Source organism: Carettochelys insculpta, chromosome 19 (assembly GCF_033958435.1).
Source record: "Carettochelys insculpta isolate YL-2023 chromosome 19, ASM3395843v1, whole genome shotgun sequence".
NCBI lineage: Eukaryota > Metazoa > Chordata > Testudines > Carettochelyidae > Carettochelys > Carettochelys insculpta.
In genome coordinates this window covers 20,979,943-20,994,878 of record NC_134155.1, presented here as the reverse complement: position 1 = coordinate 20,994,878, position 14,936 = coordinate 20,979,943, and the positions used below count along the sequence as shown (strand labels likewise).

Here is a 14,936-nt window from a genome sequence, read left to right as displayed (position 1 = left end):
TTGCAGCAGTACAGCACCAATGGTGGACTTCCCCAGTCCAAACTGATTTGCAGCTGATCAATAGCAAGCTCCCACCTTGCATGCCAATGAAAATCGGCTTGCATGCCATTCTTTGCACATGTGCTGAAGGTGGCTGACCCCCACTCTAGAGCTGCTATGCAAGAAGTCTTGGAGATGAGGGAGGAAGATGATAATGGTAGTCAGCAAAGTATATACACACAATGGCAGTCCCATGTGAAAAGTGCAGTAATAGCCGAGACAGTGAAACAGCTGACAACATGGAATCAAGACCTAACCGCAAGCACTCCTGTCTCTGTATGGCAATAAAGGGAAGAAAAAATGTATTTGCAAAAAATATATTTCAGTGCTCTTTCTCCCTCCTCAGCTATTTTCACAATAACCCTAAAAATAATATTTAAAAAAAGCTGGTCAAATCTTCAATGAAAAAGGAATGACATTTCTTTGCATATGTGGTCATCACAGCTGCTTTCAGTTAGGTGCCACTTGCCAAGGATATATTAACTATACTCGTTATGGCTAGACTATTACATACTACAGTACATTCCTTCAACAGCCATGCTGGCAATTATTTCAAATCACAAAAGGTTTTGTGCTGGTACAAATCCTGCATCTCTATACATCCCTACACTGAACTCTTGAGTTGATAGAAGCCAAACAGAAATAAAATTGTTATTGAATACAATCACTGCCCACTCAAGGCAACAGTGGTACCACAACAAAATGTCAGAGTATTAATCAGATGCGACTCCTATTCCAAGTCACAACTAATAGTATAGAGCACACAAGACAGGACTCAGCCAAAAATCAGGAGGTGGGAAGAGAATGTGAAGGCAAAAAAATCCTTGCCTCAGAATTCTGCAAACCATGTATCTGAGTGTGATCAATATACCTGTGCAAGAGAAGCAGCTTTCATGAGAATACAGGCTCTGTATGATATTGAAAATCTGAAATGAGTTTCCTCTTTGAGGTTTTAAAGTAAACTCCGTCAGAGACAAAGTTTTAGGACAAAGCCTATATCACTGTAGCCTAGTTCTATAAACAGGATTGTAAACCACTGTCTAGGACTGTAAATTAGTCATAAATTTCAACTTATTTCCATTTTTGTTGCGGAGTGAACACTTATTAATTGAACTTTCTGTAAACCTGTAATGTGTCATCTGACATCAGCTCTTTCATGCAGACAAAACTGTACCCTCTTCCTCAAAGTGTTTTATGCCCAATTCTGTTTTTTTTTTGTTTGGTTTTTTTTTTTTTTTTTTGGGTTGAAGGGGTAAGATGAAGCACAGCATAGGGATGTCATGGACATTTAGGCTGTGAAACATAAATCCCCATATACATTGTTTAAATGGGACTTTACTGGAATGGACACTAGCTGAAAAGTTTAATTCTAATCCAATTGAACATGGTTATATTGGCTCTTGTTATACCTTGCAACTGACTTGTCCAAAGATCTTGGAGGTAGATTCTGCAAGGCTGAGTAAGCAAAGTTCACAAGCTATCAGGGACCAAAACTATGGGTGAAAAGATTTGCCAAACTAAGAGAAGACAAACTCCAGAACTCCAAGAGAACACCTGAGAAAGGAATCACAACATCAGTGAAGAGGCTACACTAGCTTCAGACCAGTCTCAGTGTGTCTGAAGAAAGCCCTCTCTAACAGGAAGAGCCCCATTGATGCACCCTGTAAAGAGCACCACAGAACTGTTACTTATCCTTCACTAACTGGTTCTTGAAGATGCTGTTGGTGTATATCGCACTGCAGATATGCATGTGCATCATGCATGAAAGATTGGAGACTTGGACAATGGCATCTAGGAAGCATGAGTGCTTTTCCCTCCTCATGCTCCCAGTTGCATGTTGGAAGCCTCTCTCACAATTCAAACCTTGGTTCACCTGACAAACAGCAGCTTTTCAGATAACTCAATTAATAAGCAATGTTAGTGGAGTAACAAAATGAAATGGGAACCTAAAATCTGAAGGTCACAACACTCAACAATTTGCTAATATACAGGCAGAAATATATTTATTCACTCCAGCTCAAATCAGGTTTAAAGTAAGGAGATAATTGAAAAATCTTGCAGTTATAATTATATACAGTTATAATTTCAAAATAATTGTCTAAAACTAACAATTCAGTTTTGAGCCAGTTCGTAGAGGAAACAAAAGTTAAAGTACTGACAATTTATAACCCCAACATGCACTCAATTTTGGTGAAGTGGTACACACTGTCAAATATCCTGAAAAGCAAAATACATTTAACAATACATTATACTTTATTACAATATCATATTTCAAACCATGACAGACTAGCTTTGACTTAAGAGGGCAACAACTGTTAAAGAGGCCATAGGAAAGCCTTTGTAATAATCAAAACCACGTGTTATCAGTTCCATCTGTGTTCTTCTGGCCAAGGAAATATTCCAGTAAAAGAACACAATGCACAAAGATATGGAAGATCAGTGGATTAAGTTAGTAGTGAACAAACTGATTGGTCATATTTTAAGAAGAAATGGTTAGTCATTACTGGATGTGAAGCTTTATGAATAAGATAATGAGGCTGTTGAATAATAGCTGGAAGACAAGACAAAGAAAAAGCACAAACATTTACTCATACAATAGAATTAATAAAGGGACTACTATATTCTAAAGCATTATTAGGCAATGATTGGAATTATATGGGACTAACAGAAGAGTGGGATTCCATTTGAGCATACAGCCTAATTCTTTAGAGGATTAAAAATGCTAACCTTAAATAGAAGGATAATCTCAGTTATGCTATGTAGCAACTACATCAGAAAAGCCCGATACCATGAACACATGCCCTATGTTTACATCACTGCAGTGACAAAAAAAGATAAAATTAAAATAGTATATAATGTTAGTACTGAATGAAATCACACATTTGAGAAAGCACTTATGCTACAATTACAACAGTAGATATGCCCAGGGAAAGATCACAATTTATTATACTCATTTCACAGTACAAGTAAATAGACCATAAAAGTAAATACAACTGAAAACAGCCAACAAAACCATATTGAATTGTTTTACTTTGAGTGAACAGGACAGATTTAACAAAACAAAAACAATCACGTAGCACTTTAAAGACTAACAAAGTAATTTATTAGGTTATGAGCTTTTATGGGGCAGAAACTTCTTCAATCTGGAGAGAGTACTGTACATATTTCCTCAAAATGCACGAGTTAAGAGCAACTCAATATCTCGCTCCCCCAGTTCACAAACTGCACAGCTCTAGCTCAACTCCACCTCCCTGTGCCTGGCTCCAGCTCACCTTCCGCATGGCCGTGCGGCTCTGGCTCACCCCCCCGTCCCACACCCAGAGCTCCAGTTACCCCCGCAGAGGGCCGCACGTCTCTGGCTCACCCCTCCCTCCGTGCCCAGCTCCAGCTTACCTGCCACCATGCCTGGCGCCGGCTCACCCCCTTGCCCCACATCTGGCTCCAGCTCACCCCCAACAGGTCCACATGGCTCCAGCTCAACTCTACCCCTGCCCCCTTGCAGCCCTAACCCACCCCAGTCTTAATCCCCCCAGCCCCCTCCCAGCCCCAGGGCTTACCTTTCACAAAAGGAGCTCCAGGTGCTCCTGCTGCTTCCACGGCTGCAGAATGTGTGTTCTGCTGCGGGGGAAAAAAGCTTCCCCCAACTTACACAAAATTCAAGTTATATGAGGGTGCATGGGAATGCAACCCTCGAATAACTCAAGGGACTACTGTACTGGAAATAATGCTGAAAGTGAATTGGCATGACAGTTTTATAACAGAGATACAAACAAAAAAATGAAGTGAAAACTGACAAACCAGATATATAGGACCAAAGAGGGGGCAAAGAAAGGGAAGGGAGGGGTGAGAAAATTTAGTCTGACGTGCTACATGACTCATTTTCTGTTTTGTTAGGATACAGACTGACACATCTACTTCTCTATTACTATTCCTCATGCAGGACAGATTTGCTTACTTTATATTAAGTCTTTATTTCTTCACCTACCTTGAAATGGCACAGCCAATGATATGAGTCACGGGATCAAATATCACATCAGATAAGACTGATAATTTAGTTTTGGGGAAAAAACTGACAAACTGCTTCTCATTTGATAGAGCAGGCTGGTTGGTCAGAGATCCACGGTTTTTAAACTGTATTTTATACATTGAAATAATTTCATCTTTTATTTTAAACTGATGGTCTAGTAGAGAGGGAAGCTAAAGAATTAGCAATTAGCTACAAGGAAAAAAGGTTACACCTTCGCCCTTACTCAAAAGCCGTGATGTCCAACCAGTTCTGAAGCAGTAGCCAGAGACTATTGCTACGGTGAACCACCCACATTATTCTAAAAATATATTTATTATTTAAGCCAGCTAGCCACACTCACCCGGCCGAATACCCACGTGTGGCTAGTGGGTAGGGTGTTGGACACCACGGCTAGAGGAACTATAGGTGGAGTTTATTACTTCAGATATCACAAGGTGGCAGTCTAGTTGTGCATTCTGGTAGCATTTTGATATCTGCAACAGTTCTAATCTATTACAAATATTAACAGAGAAGGAGCCGTGTTAGTCTATATACACTATCAAAACAAAAAAGGGCTCAAGTAGCACTTTAAAGACTAACAAAATAATTTATTAGGTGAGCTTTCATGGGACAGACCCACTTCTTCAGACCATAGCCACACCAGAACAGACTCAATATTTAAGTCACAGAGAACCAAAATTTTGATTACTGTTTTTGGTTCTCTATGCCTTAAATATTGAGTCTGTCCTGGTATGGCTATGGTGTGAAGAAGTGGGTCTGTCCCACAAAAGCTCACTTAATAAATTATTCTATTACAAATATGTACACAATTCACAATCTTTTGTGGAGAGGTACGGACAGGGAAAACACCCTTGCAAATGTTTGGAAATTACACACTGATTTCATTACCTACATCCCTCTGTGCAAAAGGCTGACAAATAGTAGGACCAGTGTTTCCTCTGACATTCTCCATCCTTGGGTGTGTTGAGTTGTCTTTTGAGCAGGTTGAAATTTCTTAAGTGCAACACCAATGCTGAGGTTGTGTGAAGATGTGCACCACCAGTACAAACAAAAACAAAATCTAGCTATAAATATATTTTAAACAGTGTATAAGCATGTAAAAAGACAAAGAACAACTATTAAAACAAGGGATAAATAATAAGGGACAATGTTTTAGATATTTAATATGAAATCAAAAAAAAAGAAAAGCACTATTCTTGTCATACATATATTATCATCCTTTCTAACAATTCAAGCGAACAAACACACCAAAATGGGGCATAATTAAAAAGCTATATAAATAACTCAAATACATGGCCATTATGTAAAAGCATTAAAAATATGCACCACAGCCCCACTTTAACAACCTACTCCCATAGACAACTAAATCTTCAGAGTCCCCACCACTAAAGTGTCTGAAAAAATGAAGCATCTGCCAAAACATTAGCATGCTATAAATCTATCCCTCTTGCATGAATACTATCCACACATAGCTCAGGTTTAAAATGATAAACAAAAACATGAGTCAACTAGAAACAGTCAAGCTCTCCTTGCAGGTATTAATACAACATTTACTATCCAGGTAGCAAAGATCTGGCCTTAATGCTAATATTCCTCCCCAGATAAATTCCAAAACTTTATGGAAAATCACTTAGCCAAACAAACTGGATCTATGGTAAAGTCCTTCCACTTGTAACAGTCTCCCATGTATTACATTCATAACAAAACACTTAAAAATAATATCACAATTTTCAGATACCTACAACATTCCAAAAAAAATCTGTTGAGAGTCTTTCTGTGTTACCTTAAGTCACACGGCTTGAAATATGATCACGCAAATATCACGTTAGGCCTCTGGCTCCAGTAGTCAGTCACTGAAATGAGAGTCCTTATCTACAAAAGCAGCTAAGTACTTTTACGATAGAAAACCACCAGAATGAGTGGCATTAAGAATCTGTTTCCCTTCAAACAAACTGGAGCACAGGCTTTCTAATATCTCTGGGCAGATATTAAACCTGTTAAGCTCAGCATGGCCAAGAGCAAGCTCCTTATCTTTCACCCCTGAGACAAGATGCAAACTATTTTTGTCTAGAAATACAGAGAATTCACTGTTGTGTGTTCTATAAGCCTAACAGTGGAAAATGTCTAGTGCTGCCATGCTGAGATAGAGAACGTCTCTGACTTGCTGCAGCCCCAATGAGAGTTAAGTCAGAACACTCCAAATAAACTCACCATCCACAAACATCGGCACTCACCCACCCTCTCTCTCCCTCACCTAATGCAATCTGCTTCCACATTTTCCCTACCCAGGCACCTTGGAGTGGTAGGCACCAGCCACAAACTCATTCCCCCTCATTCCACCATCTCACCACACCTACCTGCCCCATGCAGTCTGCTACCCCAACCCATCTGGAGACTGAGAGAGGGTGTTGAAGCAGAAGGAGGGAGCACAAGCAACTAGCTGCTTGTGATAATAATCTCTTTCCTCCCCACTCCCAGCTGGCTGGCTGCCACAGCTCAGCTGAGACACACCACACCCCAAACTCCCCTCCCCACTGCCATCACTTACTCCCTCCCACTTTCTTATGTCCCACCAGCTGGGAGAGGCATGCTCCATAGTCCTGAGCAGTGAGCTTCTGTAGCTGAGGGAGACCTGCCCACCACCAACCAGTTTACTCCCTGTGTAGCAGCCCAGTGCCCCTGGGTAGGGCTTATTAAGCAGCTGCAGAGTCACCCTGCCACACAGCTTAGAGGGATCCTTGATTGGTAAGCAACCTTTCCCAGATGGAGTGCCAAAATCTGACCTTTTGACCTCTATATATGGTACAAGTGCTGGTGATACTTTTTTAAAGTCACTAACAGTCCTACTTACAACAGCTTTATTAATAAATAAATCAAGAGGCAGAGCTTAACTGTTTTGGTCTTTAAATCTCTGTCAAGCCTTTTTTTTTTTTTTTAAATATCTTAAAGTGTCTAGGATTTTAATAAAGGTTGAACCTCTCTTATCCCAGATTCTCTGATCTGGCCACATCTGATATTTGAAATTCAGTGATTTAATATGACAAGATGAATGACTGACCTTGCAAACTTTAGTCATCTATTACTACTACTATTATCTGGAGCCTAGGATCTGTTCTCAGGGATCAGCACCCCAATGTTTGTAGATGTTGATGGAGAGTCAACATTGTGCAAAAAAAGCTAGTTTGGATCTGCCCACATTTTTAGGTGTGCCCATTTTTAAAATACTATTCCATCAGAAAATACAACTATGATTACCTTTATAGTAAGATTAACACTGTAGAGACTGAACCTTGAAACCACCAGTGTTCTAATGGTTTATTAGTTTTGGTGACAGGAAAGTTTCTGTTGACTCAAAGGCATTATAGCCTATCATAATGAAATGAGGTGAGCCTGAAAAATCCCAGTTTCTTCCCAAGGTTCCAATATAAGCACGGACTCAATAAAAGCGATCGGGCATCCCAGTGCCTCAGAAATAGAAAACAATCTCGTCCTCCCCAATCCCTGTTTCTTAACCAACAGCTCATTATGGCTACGGTTACACATTCTCCAACAAAACATCTGTCAGAGTGCGGCCACACAGAAAAGCAGAACGAAAGAGTGATCTGCTGTGTCAACAGAGCAGCTGGACTGCTCGGCCATTCTGCCAAAAGAATGGCCAACCAGAAGCACAGCAGAAAGGGCTGCCCAGTGTCCTGGAAGCCCTGTCTGTCGACAGAAGGGCCCCCAAAGCGTCCACACAGCTGTTTTTGTTGACAACTGTCAACAAAGGTGCTCTTCCTTACCTGGGAGAGGCAGAAGATTGTCAGTGGAAGTGCCAAGTTTTGCCAACAGACTGTCAACAAAACACATTGTATGTGTGGACATGAGGCGAGTTTTGTCAACAGAAAACTCACTAGTGTGGCCATAGTCCATGTGAAGCATTCCCAGTTCATTATGTTCCATCATCCACTTAAAGGTATTAGCTAAGTGTATCGATGCAATCCACGTTAGTTACTCAAAACCATTAATTCAATGGTAATTTAAGTGTCATCCCACTGTATCCCATTTCTAGGTTATTCCCTGAGTAACAGGGCTTTTCCAAATTTATAAAGCCATCTTTCCAGTCAAAATAACCCTTTTTAATAAACAGGTTCATATAAAAATCTTTATTTAAAAAGTGTTATCCAAACTTTCAGATTGTAAGCTCCTTGGGGCAGAGGCCGTAAAGATTGTGTCTCTACAACACTTAGCATAATAAAGACCACAACCAGTGAACTGCAGACAATACCACAATAGAAGACCCTCATTAATAATGACAAACACATGAACAGTGATACCAACGAGTCAGTTTTCTTTGCATTAGATCTTCCCTTGCCAAAAAGGCAATGATTTCCCCACAGCAGCAGAACCATGATATTTTACTGATGGTTTCAGAAATCATTATGAATTCTTCAAAATCCACTCTGTACTAAATATTGGCTTAGGGTTCTAATAAGCAGCCATTCATTGCTGGTTTCCAGTTTTTAATATAATATATATAAAATCAATTGTCTTTAGGTTTTTGAAGGATTAATGAGTGTAAAGAAGAGGGTTTTGCCCACTGGCTTACCCAATTGCTTATGTTTAGCATCTATCCTCTCCAGTGTTCAGTTTATCTTACTAGTTTATTGGAATCAACTGAAGAAACTAGCGTTCGTGCTCATTGGGGGAGGAGCGTCCTTTCTTTCTTTCTTCCACTGCAAGAGTGCCTCAGCACAGGGCAGACAGTCACACAACATGACCAAGCAATTAAACTGGGCACAAGTGAGAGCTAGGACTGTTTAATCACTATACAAAAACCAGTATCTGGCAGTCTAACAGAGATGACATAATATGGTAAGAGCTTTGCAATATCAAGAAAGAAAGAGACAGACATGATTCACACACTGAAATGCTTAGGAAATGGGTAGAAGAAGAAAAAAGACTTTTCTGTATTATGGATAATAAGTTTCCATTTCTCACATTCCAGCTCTACATACAGAATAGACACAACAAAAGAGGTGATCAGTGAATAATAAGTTAGAGATCATGGGGAAGACTAAATAGTTTAAGCTCCCTCAAGAATAGCGAAACATGAATACTTCACCCAGCTCTACTCAAAGTAAAAAGGCACAGCGTGCATGAAAGACAATTAGTAAAAGATCTGTCTATAGCAGAGGGAGGAGGTTATTCAAAATACTCACCCTCTCAGAAGGCTGTGCCAAAGGACAAAGCATGACAGTTCTGGTTCTTACTTCACCGGAAGATGAAGCAGGGCAAATACGTCTTCAGAACATTTCTTGCACTGACAGTGTACTACACCAAATACCCCTTTTCAAAGTTATTTACAAAAACTAGTAATGTCAAGCCAGATACAGCAGGTCAGCTTTCCCTTTGGATTTGTTTACACTAAAGACAAAGCCTCAAGCTGATTAACTGATTACTGATCTATGAGAAGCATCCATTTAGTCTGTGAAAGCTAGCACAAACACTCCACTCCACACACATCTGTGGCATGTCTGTATTAAATTGTGGTAGCAAAATCAAATTGATTTACAATCCATTAATTTGAAGTAAAAGAAACCCTCTTGTGTAAATAACTCTGCAACACTGTACATTAGGACTTAGTTTCCTGAGGAATTAGTAAAATATTCAAGACAGAACCCTAATCTCTTAAAAAATGTACATTCTTTCCATAAGATAGGGTTAAAGATAATGCCTATGTTAAAATAGATTTCATATCTAGATTATTATAGCTTATCACCAGCTTTTATCCAAAATGTTTAAAACTAAGAAAACAAATAAAAGCAGGTGCATAATCTTCTGAAACTGTTTCAACAATATCTCTGAGATATGAACTGCTTTAGTCATCTGAGGAGGTGAATTCTGAAATCTAAATAATTGAGATGTAATCCACTGTTAACTATTTCTTACCTGATCATTTGAGCCTGTACCACTTAATTCTTAACTGAGTCTGTAACCAGACTTATTTTGCTCTGTGCATGTTTGTGTTCACATTAACTATGATAAATATTCTTATTAGTAAATATAGCAGCTTGTAGTGTGTTTTGCCACTGTCAGAGGCCTATGTGGTACAACTGCTTTCTGTGACGAGTTCAGTATGTTTTTTATCGTGTAGGTGAGACACATACACGCCCTGATAACTATGCCTAAAATAACCCAGTGTAGCCAAGTATTGGAGGGGTAGCTGTGTTAATCTGTATCCACAAAAATAATGAGAAGTCCTGTGAGACCTTATAGCCTAACATTTTTGGAGCATAAGCTTTCATGGGCAAACACCCTCTTTGTCAGATGCATATGCCATCTGTTAATCTATAAATTGCCACAAGACTTCTCGTTGTTGTTCCAGCATAGCCAGTCCTACTTACTGTACGGGGAGCTGAAAGGCAGACAGTCCAGAGTGTATTAATTTGCATGCAACTGGTTCCACTTAATGCACATTGTTCAGGTAGCCTATACTCCTTGCTGAGGTATAGCACAATATTTTCTCAGTATGCAAACATGGTTAGACAATGCAGCAGGTGGAAATAGATAAACACAGTTAGCTACAGTTCTGTTACAAGGAAACTGCTGTGCAAACTACTCTCTACCTGTTTAAAAAAAGTCATTAGCTAATTACAAACAAAATGTTTATATGGTAATGGTGATGGGACCATTGGAAGAAACATCCTCCATGCTCATCCTATGATTCCAAACTACTTTCAATACTTTATTGGATATTAAAAGCCCAAACTGCCCCTTACCCAGATGAAAAAAACCTAATGTCTTCCTTAATATAATCTACAAGGTAACTATGCATCTTCAATATAAAAAATCTGCAGCATATGCAGCATGAAGACAATGAAAAAATATGTACTGTCAAAAATAAAAAGACTACAAGGGCTACTGTAGTGGATATTTCATTTCCTACCTAATACAATAAAACCTTTGAATTCAAATAAAACTGCTGGGAAATTTCATGTCAGCCACTCCAGTGACAGAGCTTTACTGCAGAATTTAGGTTCAACTTGCTGCAGTGTAGTCAGTTTTTCATCTATAGGAACATTAAAAATGGTCATAGAGAAATGCTGTTAAAGAAAATACTCTATTGGTGAAGTTTGTCAGTCCTCACATTTCTACAAAAACCTGTAATTACACTTGGCATCAAAATGTAAACTATGTCTAAAAAATCGAGTTTAGATAGATACAAGACACCACAAAATAGTTGTACTCACTTTGAAAGAGAGACACCACCTGCTTTCCCAATCATTTCCTCATGATGCAGCACAGCTTGGTTCCATGGAATGTGGAGAAACCTTAATAAAGTTCTCATCCACCTTTCAGGATGCAATACAAGTTGTTCATAGTGTACCAGCATGCATCTTTCAAAACCTACTTCCATGCACTGGTTATACATAGTCTCTATAGCACGATTCCATTTGGTCAAACAGTCCCTGTAGCTGTTAAGGTCAAATCCGGCTATGGTGACTTTTCTAGATATCATGGAATGCACTGATGCACGACCATCCCGTACCATTAGCAGAAATTTGGCATTGGGGAAAATTCTGGCAAGATAAGTTAAGGACTTCAGAGCAAAAGGATCTTTATTACACAAATAGGGAGCAGGTTCCCCATGTTTAACAATAATTTCCAATAAAAAGGCTTGCATGGCTGAGTCTAGAACTTCATCTGTCACCCCAGCTTCATCAAGTCTGATTTTTTCTTTACTTGATCTGGCCCACATCTGCTTAACTGCCAGAATTCGAGGGATTACCCTAGTCTCTTCTCCACAGCGGATATCAGGGTGAGCATCTAGCATGGCACGCATTAGCGTTGTGCCACTTCGAGGCACCCCTCCAATAAATATTAAAGGCATGTCTTTGTTGTAAGCAAAGGTTTTATTTGCTTTTAAATTAAAGACAGTTCTTATTGTGGTTCTCCCACTTTCCATTCTCAGTGGTTGACTGCGTTCTTCTATTCTGTGGTGACATTCCATAGCATGTTGCCCCAAATAAAACACTGTCACTGAACTGATCACCAGACATGCCAATAACAAGTTCTGTTTGAGTTTTCCAACCATTTTGATACAATGGTCACTTTAAATAAACCAATCTTTTATTCCAGATTATCTTCAGATTTTCACGCCATGGAGATTATAGTCCAAGATGATCACGATCTGAGAGGGAAAAAAGAAAAAATTACAACTGCACTAAGAACTATTACAGATTAACTAACACATATCTATCACCATGCCATGTATTTCAGCTGGAGATAAATTACAAGTATACTGGTGCAAAGTCAGTACGACTGAATGTAATACACATATACAATTTTTTAAATTACATTTGTATTCCATGTTATACCATGTAGTCCCCTTGTATCAGTAATACCCCGTCACCTGCTCCAGTACAGGTACTCCACAAAGGCTTGACTGACTCATTTGTTTCTCTGTGATAGTGTCAAAGCTATGTATTGTCTACTCTTGATACTGTTTAGCAAGATAAATCAACTACATTTACACGAAAATATTGAGAATAAATTGAAACACTGGATAGCTACCACTAAAACAAAGATGTCACTTATACCAATGTCAGCAAACTGAAAGGAAAAACATTAAAGATATGTATTTCATTATTATTCCTTCAAGTTTAACTGTGCTCTTAGCATTTCACAAAACGAAAAAAGCCCACAGCTCGAGGCACGAACAGTCAAGATAAAATGAATAAGACAGATACAAAATTGTGATCTAATTTAATCTAAACTAAAATGTAAACTGGCTGTTGGAAACTGCTCAAATATTTGGAATATTAGAATAATTTTGGCATGATGGCTAAATGACAGATGATGTGGTCACAGGAAAGAGATATACAGGTACATGATTAATGTCACTTCTCATTTTCACAAATGAATTCTGCCTTCTACCATATCTGTGAACCCCCATTGCCTTCAGTAGACTTGAAGAGTTACAAGTCAAAGGAGCATCTTTACTACTTGCGATATTTTGGAGCATAAGCTTCTGTGGGCAAAGACCCACTTTGTCAGATGCATTGTCGGTCTTTGCCCATGAAAGCTGATGCTCCAAACTGTTAGAATATAAGGTGCCACAGGACTTGTGCTGTTTTTGAAGATACAGACTAACTCAGCTACCCCTCTGACATTTATTACTTGTAAAGATGCAAAGCTTTTTTCCCTACCGGAATGCCGTGGAAAGGCATTCCAGCACCTTTTTCCCAAGGGCCACCCCTCCCACCCCATTCTGTGCATGCGTGGCTCCATGCTGGGAGCTACGCAGTTCCTGCTGTCTCAGCGCCTGTGGCCCTGGAGCAACCCTGGCAGCCCCATGGGGTGTGGCGCTTGTATGGCCCCACCGCGGCTGTAGTTGGCATGGCCCCTGAAGCAGCAGGGAGGTAAGTCGCCCGCATTCACTTGGGGGCTGATGGGAGGTACCCAGCTCTGGGGAATGGGGAGAGCATTTGTGGTGGGGTGGGGCTGGAGGTACCTGGTTCTGGGGAATAGGGAGGACCCCGTCAGTGGAGGAGGGGCGTAGTTAAGCCACCAGGAGATGGTAAAGCCGCCAGAGGGCATGGCTTGGGCCCCACTGGGGAGGGACTTAAGCTGCCAGGGGGCAGTTAAGCCACTGAGTGGGTGGCATGGGCCCCACTAGGGGTGTCAGTTAACCCATCAGGGGGGCAGCTTGGGGCTTGAGTTCCACCACCTTTTTTTCCTACTGAAAAAGCACTGTAAAGATGGTATTTGAAAATTCCATACTGAGCTTAGAGGGCTGACAGGAAGGAATTTTCTTACATTTGCAAAGTTAAGAAGTTCAATATGGAGCCACTGATATAAGTGTGGAATCCTACAGGGTTTTTTTCCTAGTCTTCCTGCATTTCTCAATTCAAGGGATGGAGGAAGAAGAGTGCTGGATAGATAATATTTATGACTGTATTACATACAGTATGAGACTCAGACATTTTACCCAGTAAAAATAGGAGTGAAGTCTTCCCATATATCTCTGGAGCGCTGCATACACATTGAAAGGAGAATGAAATAATTTCTGCTCTCAGATACAATGGTGCAATACCACTTACATCTGGGCAACACCACAGCACAACTGTGTCCACTACATTCACTAAGCCTAATAAGAGACTTGTTAAATAGCAGCTACAATTTGTATTTGGCTAGTGACTTTAGAGGATACAAGTTGACTCTTCCCCTGTCATTATAAGCCAAAGATTTAAATTCTACTTCAGTTTATTCAAAAACCTCTTCAACAGAAATATGAACATTTCTTTTATGTTTTTGAGAAGAGTACAGATTGTGCAGAACGAACCGAAGTTTGCATTTCCATAATTTAAATAAAAAGTCTGATATTACAAACCCTCCAAGACAAGAGCTCAGACATTAAAGAGAGCTTCACGCACAAGTGACTTGTGGGAATGGGCTCATAATGTGATTCTGTTATCAGCAGTTTGAACAGTGATGACAGAAATTGCTGCATTACATTTGTTTCATTAGACAACCTTTAAATCTGGTATTTAGTCCTCCATGATCTCCAAACGTTTAATTCTGCCTTGTTATGCTTGAAAATTACATATTTGCATTCAAACTAGTGTTAAACTTACCAATGGATGACACAGTATATTGAAAAACCAACCACTGAAGTAGGAATGCATTAAACTTCATCTGAGGTTTCCATTAAAATATTAAGCAGCTATATAAATGAGAGGGAAATATATTAACAAATCCTGATGCAAGATTTAGCACTAAACATGGAAAAGCTAAAATCCTTGCATAATGTGCTAACATTTAACTATATAATAAAGTTTTTCCAAAATATAAAATGAAGCTGAACCTAGGGTGGAAATAAGGTGTA

General features: G+C 39.6%; 1 protein-coding gene across 6 annotated transcripts in view; it reads right to left on the bottom strand.

Moving 5' to 3' along the window:
* The window catches only part of TPST1 (tyrosylprotein sulfotransferase 1), a 72,943-nt gene that overhangs the window by 32,395 nt on the left and 25,612 nt on the right, over nucleotides 1-14,936 (bottom strand). For all 6 annotated transcript variants that reach the window (XM_075013391.1, XM_075013392.1, XM_075013394.1 and 3 more), the window contains one exon: nucleotides 11,299-12,239. In XM_075013391.1, coding sequence (XP_074869492.1) covers nucleotides 11,299-12,143 — 845 coding nt within the window. In that variant the 5' untranslated portion in view covers nucleotides 12,144-12,239. The remainder of the gene's footprint in view (nucleotides 1-11,298; nucleotides 12,240-14,936) is intronic.